The sequence below is a fragment of the Crocuta crocuta genome, unplaced genomic scaffold, assembly GCF_008692635.1.
Source record: "Crocuta crocuta isolate KB4526 unplaced genomic scaffold, BGI_CrCroc_1.0 scaffold219, whole genome shotgun sequence".
NCBI classification, from domain to species: Eukaryota; Metazoa; Chordata; class Mammalia; order Carnivora; family Hyaenidae; genus Crocuta; species Crocuta crocuta.
The window spans coordinates 4,210,624-4,225,473 of NW_027551572.1; the positions used below are offsets into that span (position 1 = coordinate 4,210,624).

Genomic DNA, 14,850 nt, shown 5'->3' on the forward strand with positions numbered 1-14,850 from the left:
CCCGGAGCCTAACCGCATAATCACTATGTTTTCTTGACCCTTACTAAAAGCTTTTCTAGAGTACTTATTATGAGTTTGATGGCCTGTGCTCTGAATTTTTGCCATGGATTTCCAAATAATTAAGATGGTCTGTATGCTGTTAGAAAGTCTCCAGAGGTTAAATTACTATTTTGATGAAAATAATGTGTTAAATTATTATTTTGACGTATCTTGTAGAATATTTAGAACTGCTTGGAAAGGTGGAGGAAACAGGCAGTTTCAGTTGAGGCTCATTTTGTAAGTCTGTTCTGAGGTACTCATGCTACTGCACTTAACTTGAGGCTTCTAGTGGTGGGGACCCTTCAAGGTCCTTCTAGCCAGACTAAGATGACATGAGACAGATTGACAGGAGAAAATCAGACTTAATAGCTTATATATGGGGAATCCACAGAGACATGGAAATTCCAAAAACAGGCAAAATAAAGCATATAGGCCATTCTGATGTAAGAAGAAGGAAGGTAGGGGTCTGGGACTTCAAAGAGAAGACATACAATTCACAGTAAGGTGAAAAAGAGTAGACATTTGATAGATACATGTTTGCCAAGCCACTCAGAATCAATGGGACATAGAAGACTTTGATCAAACAAGTCTTGCTAGGTTCCTCCTTGTCTAACCATACTTAGTTTATATTATAATGTAATTATCTTTGGTGATAGCTCTTTTCTTGGAGCAGATCCTCTATCTAAATTCTTTCTAGGTGGTTGAAGGGGTGCGTAAAGAGCTTTTCCTGAATCTGCTGGCTTTTGATTGCTTTTTGTTTGTTTCAGTATAGTTGACACAGTGTTATGTTAGTTTCAGGTGTACAACTTAGTGATTTGGCAAGTTTGTACCTTATGCTGTGTTCAGCACAAGTGTGGCTACCATCTGTCCCATTATTTTATTATTACAATATCATTGACTGTGTTTCATATGGTCTGCTTTTTATTCTTGTGACTTACTCATTGCATAACTGAAGGCCTCTATCTATAGATCTGTCCTTTCTTCTTTATCCATTTTGCCTCTCTCCCCCACTCTTTTCTGGCAACAATCACTTTGTTCTGTGTATTTGTAGGTCTGATTTTGTTTTTTGTTTATTTTTCCCCCCACTTATGAGTCAAATCATAAGGTATTTGTCTTTCTCAGTCTGACTTATTTCAATTAGCATTATACCCTATAGGTCTATCCTATTGTCTCAAATGGCATAATCTTATCATTTTTATGACTGCCTAATAATCCATCGTGTGGACATATCACATTTTCCTTGTCCATTCTCCTATTGATGGACACTTAGGTTACCTCCCTATCTTGGCTATTGTAAATAATGCTGCAGTAAACATAGGGTGCATATATCTTTTAGATGTCAGAAGGAAATTAGAGACTCGTATGGCTACCTGGCCCTTTGACTTGCCAGAGTTGTCTGGGTGTTTACCTGAGTTCTAGAGATAACACTTGAAGCAGATTGTTAAGCACATACTTGAGCTTAAGTTTTAGAGATGCCCAGAAAAAAAAAACCTGGTATGGTGTAAGAGGTCATTGTTTTCCTCCAATTTGATCAGACTTTGGCTGAGAATACTTTTTATGGAGACTTAAAGTTGGAGCTTATTTTATACCTGATTTTTTTAGTATTTGAGATTGGATTGATTGTCTGCTCTTCCTTCCTCTACTGGTGTGAAGTAGTACAGAGATTTAAGACTTACATAAGTTATCATTTTTGCCCTAATTATGTGCAGAGAAGAAATGGCTATTTGAATTAGTAGAACCTGTTTTCAAAAAGTGATTGTTGCTTTTGAAGATATTGGTAGTCCAGGGAGTGGTATAGTTTTTGTAAAAATTTGGTTTAGTGGTTAGAAAGTGAGCTGAAAATAAAATATGTAATGATAGGCAAGAGGTTGAGGCACTGTGTTACACATGCTCACTGTCTTTTCTCAAAACCTAAATTTTAACGGTGAGGAAACTGAAGCTTAGAAGGCTTCCACTAACATGGCCAAGATTATTGAGCTCCTGAGTTACAGAGCCTGGACACTGCTGTCTAATTAAAACCTTTACCTTACTTATGAACTTTCCACCACATACTGATTGTTAAAAAATCTCTTTTTACAACTTGGCTTCAGGTAGTTTTGGCGTTGTAAAAGTCATGACAATTTAATCCAGATTTTAAAGTAAATATGTAGTCATACATAACTATCATAAGCATTTCTAACCACATTTCCATAACATAACACACAGCATATCACATGTGTTTTATTTTTTTGCTAAGTATTTTAAAAATTTTTCTTAATGTTTGTTTTTGGGGGGGGGGAGGNGCTGTCACTCAGAGCCCAACGTGAGCTCAAACCCACGAACCACAAGATCATGACCTGAGCCAAAGTCTGATGCTCAACTGACTGAGCCATCAGGGCACCCCACAAATGTTTTAAATATCTGGGGGAAACTGACATCATCTGTTTTAGGAATGACTGCAATGGAGATATTGTAGGGTTTTTCTTTGCTTTTTGTCTGAAGATGAAAAAATTGAATTGTACACAACTGCAGCTACTTTCATTTTAGTAAAAGTCATAGCTTTTCTGGTTCATTTGGCTTGTTTTATTTATTTAAAACAAAGATAATGCATCTTTCTTTTTAAATACTTGACATATAATAATTAGGGTAGCTTCAGGCTTTCATTTGTCAAATGCAAACTTGCAGAGTCCTGTGAATTCTAAGATTAATATTACAATTCTCTTTTTAGCTTTGTAAATATTTTTAGAAACACTTAGCCTTGAAGGTTTTTAAATTTTTTGGTAGTCTGTAAAATTTTCAGTCGTGTTAGTGCTAAATGAACTGTGCAAATTAAATTAGCATCAGCAATATGCTCTGAGTTATATTCTAATTTTAAATTCTAATCCTCATATTCCTGTCACCTGATTCACTTGGACCCTAATTTTATTGCTTTTTGGCTATGAATATGTCATGTGTGCCTTTGAATATATTTTACCTCAGTTTTTGCAAGACTGGTTTATTTCTATTTTTAAATCATTGTCATATCCTGGGAATGATCTAGTTCAGGAAGAAGAGATTTCTGTTTTACAACAGGTAGAAAATTCTTAGATTTAGAAAATAAAGAATCAAGTAGTTTCCACTCAGGGGATGTATAGTATAATTGTATTTATATTTTTATCCCTATTACATATTGCTTATACTAAAGGCACAGTGAAAGGGAGTCAGGGGATTGGGACATAACTTTTGCCTTTCTGTAGTTGAAATTGTAGTGTCTTCAGAATAATGAAATTATTATTCTGAAAATAATGGATTATTAATAAAAATATTGGGTTAAAGTTAAGTCTATTAAGTATTGATTCAAGCCTGTTAAACTGAGAATATTTTATAGAAGAATCAAGAGAGTGATGACATGTTTGTTGATGGTATGCTTACTGAGCATACCGTTACATTTTTAGACCTATGAGCTGAGGAGATGTGGTGTGACCACATTATTCAATAATAGGAGTACTGTGACACTGAGGTAAGGTTAGTTGAAAAATGGTTCAAGATTACCCTGTGAGACAGCTTGAACTATAATGTAGTTAGGACTATTCCTGCGTATTTTGGTGCACACGATATTATTTTTTAAAACCTCTCATCTAACCCTAGTCCCTGCATAAGCATCATCACTGAACCAATCCAGTCAGTTGATAACTTGCTATATCCTCTTAAATGTTCTTATGTAGACCTGATGATCCAGAGCAATAGCCCAAGGTTTTTGTGTCCAGCAAAAATCAGTAGTCAGAATTTTCTTGTTGTTTTTAGGGAAAGAAATTAGAGAAACTGAGAGAAAGAAATAGCCAAGGTATTAAAATATTCAGTTCATTATATACCCGTTGAGACCTTTCTGTTGACTAAGTGTAGCAAGGAAGCAGAGATTAGCAGGAGACAAAGTAGCCCTCAAGGAGTGAGTAGCATTTCACCTTAGAAATTTGCTGTCTAGTAGATAATTTTATCCTTCTTTGAATACTTTTATTTAAAAGGGGCACCAGGGGTGCCTGGGAAGCTCAGTTGGTTAAGCGCCTGACTCTTGATTTCAGCTCAGGTCATGATCTTGTGATTGGTGAGATTGAACCCTGTGTGGAGCTCCATGCTCATGGCGTGGAACCTGCTTGGGGTTCCCTCTCTGCCCTGCTCACTTGCTCTCTGTCTCTCTTAAAATAAATAAATAAACGCTTAAAATAAAACAAAAGGGGCATCCATTTTCTTCCTTCCTTCCTTCCTCTTTTCTTTTTTCTTCTTTTCTTTTTTTTTTTTTTGATGTTTGTTTATTTTTGAGGAGGGGGGCAGAGAGAGGGAGAGAGAATACCAAGCAGGCTCCACATTGTTAGTGTAGAGCTGGATGTGGGGCTCGATTCATGAACTGTGAGATCATAACCTGAGCTGAAATCAAGAGTTGACTGCTTAACTGATTGAGCCACCCAGGCACCACAAGGAGCATCCATTTTCTGTTTCCTCTCTTCATGAAGAGGGTATCTTAAGTGCAGTGCAAGTAAGCATGTATAATACTCTTTATACTTTTTCTGGTACATTCTTTCCAGAAAAAAAGTAAGTGCTTCCATATACTAAATAAGCAATACATTAGTAATTATTTCCTGCAGCAAAGTTAGTATTTCATTTATGAAGAACATTTTTGAAGAAATAAATTACTGAATTCTATACAAATTTCCCCCTTTTCTCTAAAAATTAAAAAAATAAAAAGACGTAATAACTTTGGGATTTATGGCTTTAGTATTTTGTTTTTGACTTAAAATTGTTATTACTGTTGAGATTAAGTACCATCACTATTGTTCTTATAAGATAATTATTTTGCATCTTAAAAATTTTAGATAAACAGCTTATGTTTAAAGAGAAGTAATTATTTTTCTAGTAACTGCTTTTTATTAAAATATAATGATTAAGTGTTTTGTAATTTTATGCTATGGAGATTATAGAAACCTGAATTGATGATGTCAGTATTATCATCGGATTACTGAACGGGTGTCCTTAATTTTTATATAGTTCAGATGTTTGAGGTTGATGGGTTATTAATTATAGTAAGGTTTAAATGAGATGAGCAACCTACATCATTAAGTGATAAGTATTCTTTTTTTTAATGCAGATCAATCTATAATGGATGTTTTGAAACATAAAAGTTTTCTAGAAGAACTATTGTTTTGGACTATAAAGTATGAATTCCCTCAGAAGATGGTAACTTTCTTACTCAACATGCTTCCAGATCAAGAGTATAAGGTATCTACATTTTTTTTCCTTCCTTTCTGAACTTTGCTCTCCTATTTTTGCATTTTTATTATGAAAAATTTTTTAATGTGTTTCTCAGCTGTGGCTTATTTTATTGTAGCTTTGAGGACTGATATAACACTAATAAAGAGCACTAGCTTCTTTTGTTGCCAAACAAGGTTTGCACAAAAAGTATAGGATCATTAACTCTAAGGCAAAGCAACTTTACAGAGCAGAATTCCTAAGGGTAGTCTTTCTGCATGGAACCTGGGGGACAAAGACATAATTGCACAAGTAAATGAGTAGTCACAAATTGTAGTAAGTTCTCTAAAGGAGACGTACAAGGTGCCATGAGAATGTTTAAGGGGGCAACTGAATTTGGATTGTGGGGTTAGAGGGGCACTTGGCTGGCTCAATCGGTAGAGCATGTTACTCTTGATCTTGGTGTCATGAGTTCAAGCCCCATGTTGGGTGTAGAGATTACTTAAAAATTGTATTGTGGGGTTAGGTTTGGGAAAATCATGGGCTGGTAATTGCTAGCCGTACTGTTAAAGACAGAACAGGTATTGACCTATATACACATGTAGGTAGTGAGGGCTCTAGTCCCAGAAGGTATGGACCCTTACCTGTGACTACCATGTATTTATGGCAAAGTGACACAACTTCATGCATGAAAAGAAAATAAATTATGCTGTAGTAGTAGTAGTAGTTGTTTTGTTTGGGTTTTTTTGTTGTTCTTTGTTTTTTTTGCTGTAGCTCTTCTTATGGTTTAGATAATAAAGCCTGTTTAGGAATTAAACTTTAATGAATAATTCCATTGTTTTTTGTCATTAAAGCCAGTTAAGAAAACAAGGAGAAATGTACATGTTACACAGAAATTTTTTTTTTGTTTTAATGTTTTAAATAATTTTTTTAAGTTTACTTATTTTTTTGAGAGAGAATCCCAAGCAGGATGCAGGGCTCAAACTCATGAACCGTGAGATCATGATCTGAGCTGAAACCAAGAGTTGGACACTTAACTGACTGAGCCAGCCAGGTGCCCCAGAAAGAGTATTTATTTAGTCAGGTAGTGGTCAACTTTCCAACCAAATAGGGGAATGCATTTCTTTTGGAGTAATCACATTGACTCCCTTTTTTTTTAGTTATATTACATCCTCTGATATGGTTTTTAGCTGAGACTTTAGATTTTGTTGTTAAAGAAGAGAACAGTGACACCTATTTTGACATCAGCTAATTGGTATTATTTGTAAGCAAAGTGAAAATTTGTAGTTTTAAATCATGGTATTTATAAATGCTCTAAAACTTTAATGAATTAAAATGCTTATTAAGTTTTTTTAACCATCCAAGTATTTTGCTAATCACCCCTCCCCCCTCCAAAAAAGAATGTGACTACCATCATGATTGAAATTCCTTTTAAACTTACCTTGGGCATCATCACAAGCTAATAATAGCTTTAAAATGCTAATATAATGTATTGGAAAATGTGTTGTTAAACTCTCAGTTAAACTAATGTGTTTTTTTCCCCTATTTAAAAAACTTTACAGGTTGCTTTTACAAAAACTTTTGTTCAGCATTATGCTTTCATTATGAAAACATTGAAGAAGAGTCATGAATCAGATACAATGTCTAACAGAATTGTGCATATTAGTGTTCAGTTGTTCAGCAATGAAGAGCTAGCCAGACAGGTGACAGAAGAGTGTCAGCTGCTGGATATTATGGTCACTGTGCTGTTATACATGATGGAAAGTTGCCTTATTAAAAGTGAGCTACAAGGTAAACTCACAATTATTTCATTAGTTTTATTATTGGTATACTTTGTGTAACTAGTCTTAAAAACCTCCTTATATGCTTAAAATAAATGTAAAAGTATTATAAAATTATACATCTTCGTTAAAGAATTTTTTGAAAAATTTCAGCAAAATTTAAAGACAAACATTAAAATTACTTATAGTTTAGTTATTCACAAACAACTGTTGTTAACGTATGGGGATATTTCTTTTCTGTCTTTTTGTGTGATAGGAGTGTATTTACAGATACAAAAATACTTTAAAAATATGGTACGATACTTTAAATATACACTACCATAGTGTACATGTTGGGAACGTGTATTTTAGTGACTGCAGGTATTAATATCATATGGCTTTATCATAACTTAACCATTTATTTATTACACATGTTCCTCTTTTTTTATTATAAATTTGTTAACTGTCAGCCTCAGACATTTTTATATACCTATAGTTTTATTATTTAAAAATTGAAATAAATCTTGCCTTTTTTGTTTTCTCATAGTGAGGTCTTTAGTTTTTTTCTTTTGTACCCACTATATGATTGATATTCCTCAAACTGCCATATTTCTAGGGCCTCCTCCCATTCTCATTTTGCTATGGTCTTTCATCTTAACTTTGCCTCCTTGTAATAATTTATATTATTTGAGAATTTGCTAGGTACAAGGCACTGTGTTAATACCATTCATATGTTGTCTCAGTTAAGCTTCTGAGCACTTCTCTGAGATTGGTATTATTATTACCCCCAATGAGTTAAATTGAGGCTTAGAGAGGTTAAGTCATTTGCCATAGATAAGCCAGCTAGTAAATGACAGAGCCAAGGAACTCATATCTCCAGATGTCAGAATCTGCCCTTAACCATGAAACAAGGCAGGTCAACATCGATAGTACTGTGTCTTCACTTGTTGGCATGTGGAGCTAAACTTTGACAACAGACAGTACCTTAGATTAAATCTTAGGACCTTTCTATTTGCTTTGGAGGAGAGATCTTGTAGTTGAAACTGCCTTGTTCACTGTTAACTCCTTTTGCGTATCAGCTCCTGTTTTCTGTCTATTGTGATAGTCTCTCTATTTTCTCCTGTGATACAATAGCCTGAAAATTGATATATGTTCAGTGCAGGGTGTGGTGCCTTATATATGCTTATAATAGTTAGCTAATATGATAGCTACCATCTTTTGAGCGCTCACTATATGCTGTGCTGTTTGTATTATGTCATTTAATCATTAGTACTTCTAAGAAGTATATTTTGTTTTTTCCATTTTATAGGTGAGGGAACTGTGGGCTTAGGGAGTTAAAGTCAATCATCTATGGTTTTACAGCTCTAAGTAGTAAGGCTGGGTGTTTTAAACCCATTCTTTTGCCCCCTATGTGATTCTTTCTTCCATTGTGGGTATAGTGGGAGCATAATACATTATTTACATTAAGCAAGATACTTCTTTACTTTTTTTAAAGGAAAACTTAACAGCTGCTTTGGATTTTAGTTTTACTGTCTTCATGTAAGATGACCCCTTCTTTCTGAGATTTAGTTACATACATTACATGTATTGTTTGCTCTGTTTTGAAATAGTATCTATCATCATTCAGTTCTATCAGTGATATTCTTATATATAGAATTATATATTTAGAGATAGATTTTTCACAAAAAGTATTTTTAATTTATAGACTAGAAAACTTTCAAAATTTAGAAGTATCTGCTCTTTTGAAAAGACTAAGTGGTTTAGCTGTGTGTGTGTGTGTGTGTGTGTGTGTGTGTGTGTGTAACATATAAATTATATATGTATATAGTTTGCACTTAATCTTCAAGGAAGAATGTTTGAGAAGATGTGTTTGAATCTGTCTCATATTTTGTCTGCAGCCAGATTTCCTGAAAGACTGTTTGTTTCCTTGCTTTTCAGTCACTGAGTTACCGACCTCGGTCTAGTGTTCACTTCCATCATTCTGTTGATCTCTCCAAAATTGTCCATGACTCCAGTGGTCACATGTCCTACTTTTCCCAGAACAGTTTCAAGTAATGCCTATTGTTCTGACATAGTTATTCATATAATCCCTTTTACTCTCAAAAGTGTCCCTGTTTATACAATAAATTATATGGTCACCCTTTCCATGACCTACATGATGGGGAAACCCGTGGCCTTCCTTTTGACCTTATATTTCCTGATTTTCAGTAATATTTTATACTGTTGATTATCTATTCTTTCTGTGGCCCAGAACTCTTCGGGTTGTCCTGTCAACATTGGTGTTTTTTGACACTTGATCTTGGTATCTTTGCTCTTCTCACTTTACTCATATTTTCTGAATCATATTGCAAAGTCTTATTTTGCTTTCTGTATATACTTCCCTTCTAATGCAGTTAATCTGTCCTGGAAATTCAACACAAATTTAACTTTCTAGAAGCTAAATAGCTATCTGTAGCATTGCTAAGATCTTTAAATACAAATGTATTTTTTCTAGCAGTAAATTACATTATTTCTAAGCCAAGGCCTAAAATTATCTTTAGCTCCCATGGTGTTTTATTCCAAAGTAGCATAACATTTCATGATACATACTTAATGGTCTTCTAAAAGCACCATAAAGTTTCCAGTTTTTACATTGAGTATTAGAATGGGGTTTAAATATTTTGAACTACCTATAACTAGCTACAGATATTGCAACAGGATCCTTGTACTTTGTTTTTACTTTTTAATCTACCTGGCTTTTTCATAAATTTTCATTAGACATTATTTGAAAATTTTGTATATACTGTTAGTAAATAGACTCTCATACAATGAGAATTCACATGACCACAGCAATAGCCAAAGATTAAAAGGAAAAAGCCTCTAGTAGAATGCTACCTTACACTTTTACTCTGTTAGATTCATTCCTACACCATACTACTTTGTAATTCCAAACATAATTCATAATTATTGATGTCCCTGAAATTTTACAATTTGTCTTATGAAACAATCTGTGCAAAATAGGAACTGAAAACCACATGTTGTATAACTATGGGAGTGTCTGTAGTTGGTAACAATCCCAGATTGACCTGTCCTGCACATCAAACTGTACATAAAGTTAGATTCTTTGGATGTCTATAGGTACCTCAAACCCACAATGTCCATACCAAGACCTCCTTCTTATCTCTCTATCAAGTCTGCTTCTTTTCTATTAGTGTGTGTGAATATGTGTATGTGAGTACACAAGTGTATGTTTTGGTACCCCTGTCCAGCCACTTACACAGTTGCCCATCCTAAAAACCTAGGAGTCATTTTTGACTTCTCAATCCTTGTGGATACAATGAACATCACCAAACCTGTCATTTTAATCTTCTAAACATCTTAAAATAGCCACTTTTCTTCATCATTACATCTTCATGCCACCACCATAGTTCAAGCCATTGCCATCTCTAGGCCTCATACTAGTAGTCATCACCACCTTCCTTGAGTTACTTTCCACACTGCATATCTGATCATGTTCCCATCTCTCAACCCTACCCCCAGTGGCTTGCTATGCTTTTCATGTGAACTCTAAATTCCTGAAGCTGATTTATAAGGCTCTCTGATGTCATTTGTGCCACCAGTCTTCTGCATTCTTTTGTCCCAGTGATTTCATCCTTTTTTATATTGCTTCCTCTACCTAGAACACCATTTTCTCTCCCGTCCCTAGTTTATTTGGCTTATCCTAATTCCTCCTTCATTCTGTAGATCTTAATTTAAACATCATTTCCTTAGGCGAGTCTTTTCTAGCTGTATTTGTTCTTATGACTTCTTGTACTTTTCCTATTATAGCCCATGGTGGTGGCAGTAGTAGTCAGTCAGAGAGGGCTTTCTAATCTCAGGTGTGGATGATTTGTAAGAGCCCTCTTACCCTACTCTTTCATTCAGTTATAGCCTCTCTCATCCTATTGAGAGACACTAAAAGAGAGTATACTTAACTTTGTGGATCCTGTTCTTATATATTATTAAAGTTAAGAGTTGAGTAAAATAATTTCATGGACTGAAACCTAAATTTAATGCATGGAAATGAAGAAGTGCTATAGAAGCCTCTTCACTGATGAGTTTGACAAGTAGATGGTTAGTTGAAAAACTTGATTAAAGTGAGGAATCATTAAAACAGGTTACATGCATGCATTAAACAGTGCATTTTTAACTTAAAGCACAGAGATGCCTGTTCAGTCTCCAATCTGTTAATTCTGGGCAAAGCATTTTTAAGTTACAGTTTCCTTGACTGGAGTTCTCCCTCATCTTTCTTACATGTACCACTTCTGCAAAGCATCATCTGTGATTTCCAGTTTCATTTTCTTTAGAGTTAGAACATAAAGGTCTTTGTGAAGCAACCTGAGGGTAAAGTCCTAGATTTTTATCATTTTTCTCCAAGATTTTTTAGCATACATGCTTATCTAGAGTCAGTTTTTGTTTCTGTTCATGCTAATTGTTCTTATAAAATTTAAATTAAACATATATAAACTGATGAAATATGAATGCATAAAGAGAGGTATTACAAAGCTTTTGAGAGACAAAAAAGTAAGTGCCTAAGAAATGCTAAAAAATCTTGGGGTTAGTATGTTTTATAGTAGGAATGGGGAGCTCGTTTGTCCAGTGAATCAATTAAGTTGGAATAGGTTAAGAGAGCTAATGCATATATGCTCTAACTTCTAATAGTAAAGATTTTGTACCTGCCTAATTTTTCCCCACCCACAATAATGTATTTAAACCTTAAGGATTATTTTTAGAGGCTTAAGAAGTTTATTTATGTGTGTATCTTTCATTTTTGAAACACTGTGTTTGCTAAAAAAAAAAAACTATATGTATTTTTTGAGTAGAAGACAGCAACTAAATATATATAGCTTATACAGATTTGTTTGATAAGGTGGAATAAGATTAATCGAACAATAAAAATATTTTACCAATTAGAACTGAAGATAATGCAGTATGTTGTTAAAATCAAGAAAATAATAAGGTTTTATGAACATATAGGTAGCTCAGTATCATAATATTTAGACATGTCATAATTATTATAATGATGTACTAAGTATTATATTAATGCTTCATTTAATTTCCTTAAGGTATGTGTCTTTTCCCCATTTTACAGATGGGGAAATTGATTCAGAGTATAAGTAACACACCGTATGTCCGGCTGGAGTTTGAATTTAGATGTCCCTATATATAATCTGTATCATTGGTAAAGTTTTCGCTTTGTTTTGTTTTTAAACTTATTTATTACTGGGCTGTGTCTGTTTTAGATGAAGAAAATAGTTTACATGTGGTAGTGAACTGTGGAGAAGCATTACTGAAGAATAACACTTACTGGCCTCTTGTCAGTGATTTTATTAATATCCTTTCTCATCAAAGTGTGGCTAAGAGATTTTTGGAGGACCATGGTTTGTTAGTTACATGGATGAACTTTGTATCTTTCTTTCAAGGTATGAATTTTACTTTTTTGGTTAAGTTTTTAGTTTACAAAATGCCTAATGCAAAACTATCAAATAAACTAAGTAAAAGATAATAGGACATCATTCAGGTTTCCTGTGAAATGTCTCATTTTAATTAATATTTGGAAGTACTTTAATCAAGTGTTTATGAAAATATATCAGAGTTAGGAAAAATGTCAAATTATTAAAAAGGAAACAGGAGTGTAATTTTTAAGCACTTTAAACCATTAAGATAGAATTTTTAAATCTATTACCCAAGAAAGATTTATAACAATTTCATAAAATTTCAGTCAGCATCAATTAAAATAGTTTTGACTTTCTTAACATATTCAGTGATATTGTATAAGATATAATTCACAAACTGTTCCTAAGAAAACCTAGCTTGTAAAAACTCCCAAAAAGACTAGATTATTTTATTTTAAATATTTACTTATTTCTATACATATTGTACCATTTGTGTACATTAAAGTGTTTGGTACTCAAAAATATTTTACTTGACTTTCAATATAAATACTTGCTTCCATTTGGCAAGGTTTATATCTGCTTTAATTTTTGCAAGGTATGAACTTAAACAAGCGAGAACTGAATGAGCATGTGGAATTTGAATCTCAGACCTACTATGCTGCCTTTGCTGCTGAACTTGAGGCCTGTGCACAGCCAATGTGGGGGCTCTTATCACACTGTAAAGTTAGGGTATGTTGAAATATTTTTGTTACTTTCTGTCTTTACCTTTAAAAAAGTGATTTGAGAAAAAATATGGTTTGTTTACTCATATATACTAATGGACAGTGTTTAATTGTGAATTCAGGTCTGTGAAAGCAGACCTGAGACATAATTATTATTAGGCAGGTAGGAGTTCATTATATTTTCAAGAGCTTTGCAGCCTTCCCTTACCATGAATAGCCTTGCAGCTTTGTAAATCTCCACATTCATTTTTATTGCTTCATTTTACCCATTGTCTTTTAAGGAATGAGAATAGTTCTCAAGAAAGTTTCCATTTTTAAGATTCCAAGCACAAAATTAATATACATTTCATACAGCTTCCAATTGTATATAAAAGGAATCTTAAAAGTAGCATAGCAGCAACATAAATTCTTAAATTCTTGGATAAGAAAATGATCACTTGTAATTGCATGTGTGTATGTCTTTGTGTACAAACATGTATTTTACCTTTGCATTTTAAAGTATTGGTTTGACGGGTCTCCTGAATCCTTCAACAATCCAGAAAAATGGAATTCCCTGACCCTACTAAACCAAGAACTTGAATGAGATTTTACTATATGGATCCCATGGAGACCAACCTGACAGCCTGTACCACTAAGCATGCTGGACAAGATTTTATAGTGGAAATATTTTGAAGCCCTGCATTCTGATCTTTCTACTTAGGTCACTTGGTCAGCTCATTTAAAATTTAGAGTGTCTCAGTCTTTTTCCTTATTTTTTAAAAAACAAAACAAAAAAAATAGAAAGGAACACTTAAGTCTGCCTTTCTTCACAGGGCTATTACAAGGCTTTCCTCCATACACAGTTTAAATATATGGATTCCTTTAAGCAGATTTATATTTTCTCTTGTGACTTCAGCTGACTTACAACTTTGTTACTGTAGTCAGTAACAAAGGTCTGGTTATTCATGTAGATCTCCACATAGGTACATGAATTTTCTCAGGCCCCTAACTTTCTAAATTCATCTGCCCATACTGAGTCCTTTATGTCATTTAATGGTATCTGAAAATATACAGTTATCCAGTATGGAAACTTTCTCTCCCTTCTGTGCCAGCTGTGTTCAAACTGTAATCAGATACCATGAAATATCTCTTCTGTTCCAGAAATTCTCCCTACCACTTCTTTCCTGTGTTTTAGTTTATTTCTTCACATATTAAAAATAACCTAGGTTGTTAAGATAATTTCTTAACTGGTTTTCCTGCATTTAGATTCCACCTACTTTAATCTGTCCCAGTGCTTAAAATTACTTTTCTAAGCTCTGTGCATATCTCTTCTTTGCTTAAAAATCATGAAAAGTTCTTATCTTTCTACAGGGTAACATCTGTGTTTCCTATAGAGACATTTAAGATCCTCCACTATAGGGGCACCTGAGTGGCTCAGTTGGTTGAGCTCAGGTTATGATCTCATGGTTTGAGTTTGAGCCCTACGTCGGGCTCTGTGCTGACACATCAAAGCCTGGAGCCTGCTTTGGATTCTGTGTCTCTCCCCCTCTCTGCCCCTCCCCAACTCACTCTTTCTCTGTCTCTCTCAAAAATAAATAAACATTAGGGGCGCCTGGGTGGCTTAGTCGGTTAAGCATCCGACTTTCGCTTAGGTCATGATCTCGCGGTTCGTGGGTTCGAGCCCCGCGTCGGGCTCTGTGCTGACTGCCAGCTCAGAGCCTGGAGCCTGTTTCAGTC

At 34.3% G+C, this 14,850-nt stretch overlaps 1 protein-coding gene across 1 annotated transcript in view; it reads left to right on the forward strand.

Annotated features, from left to right (window-relative positions):
• UBR3 (ubiquitin protein ligase E3 component n-recognin 3) overlaps positions 1–14,850 on the forward strand; it is a 229,040-nt gene that overhangs the window by 71,941 nt on the left and 142,249 nt on the right. Inside the window, exons 8-11 of the mRNA XM_077751180.1 lie at positions 5,138–5,268; positions 6,801–7,029; positions 12,260–12,439; positions 13,008–13,141. Coding sequence (XP_077607306.1) covers positions 5,138–5,268; positions 6,801–7,029; positions 12,260–12,439; positions 13,008–13,141 — 674 coding nt within the window. The remainder of the gene's footprint in view (positions 1–5,137; positions 5,269–6,800; positions 7,030–12,259; positions 12,440–13,007; positions 13,142–14,850) is intronic.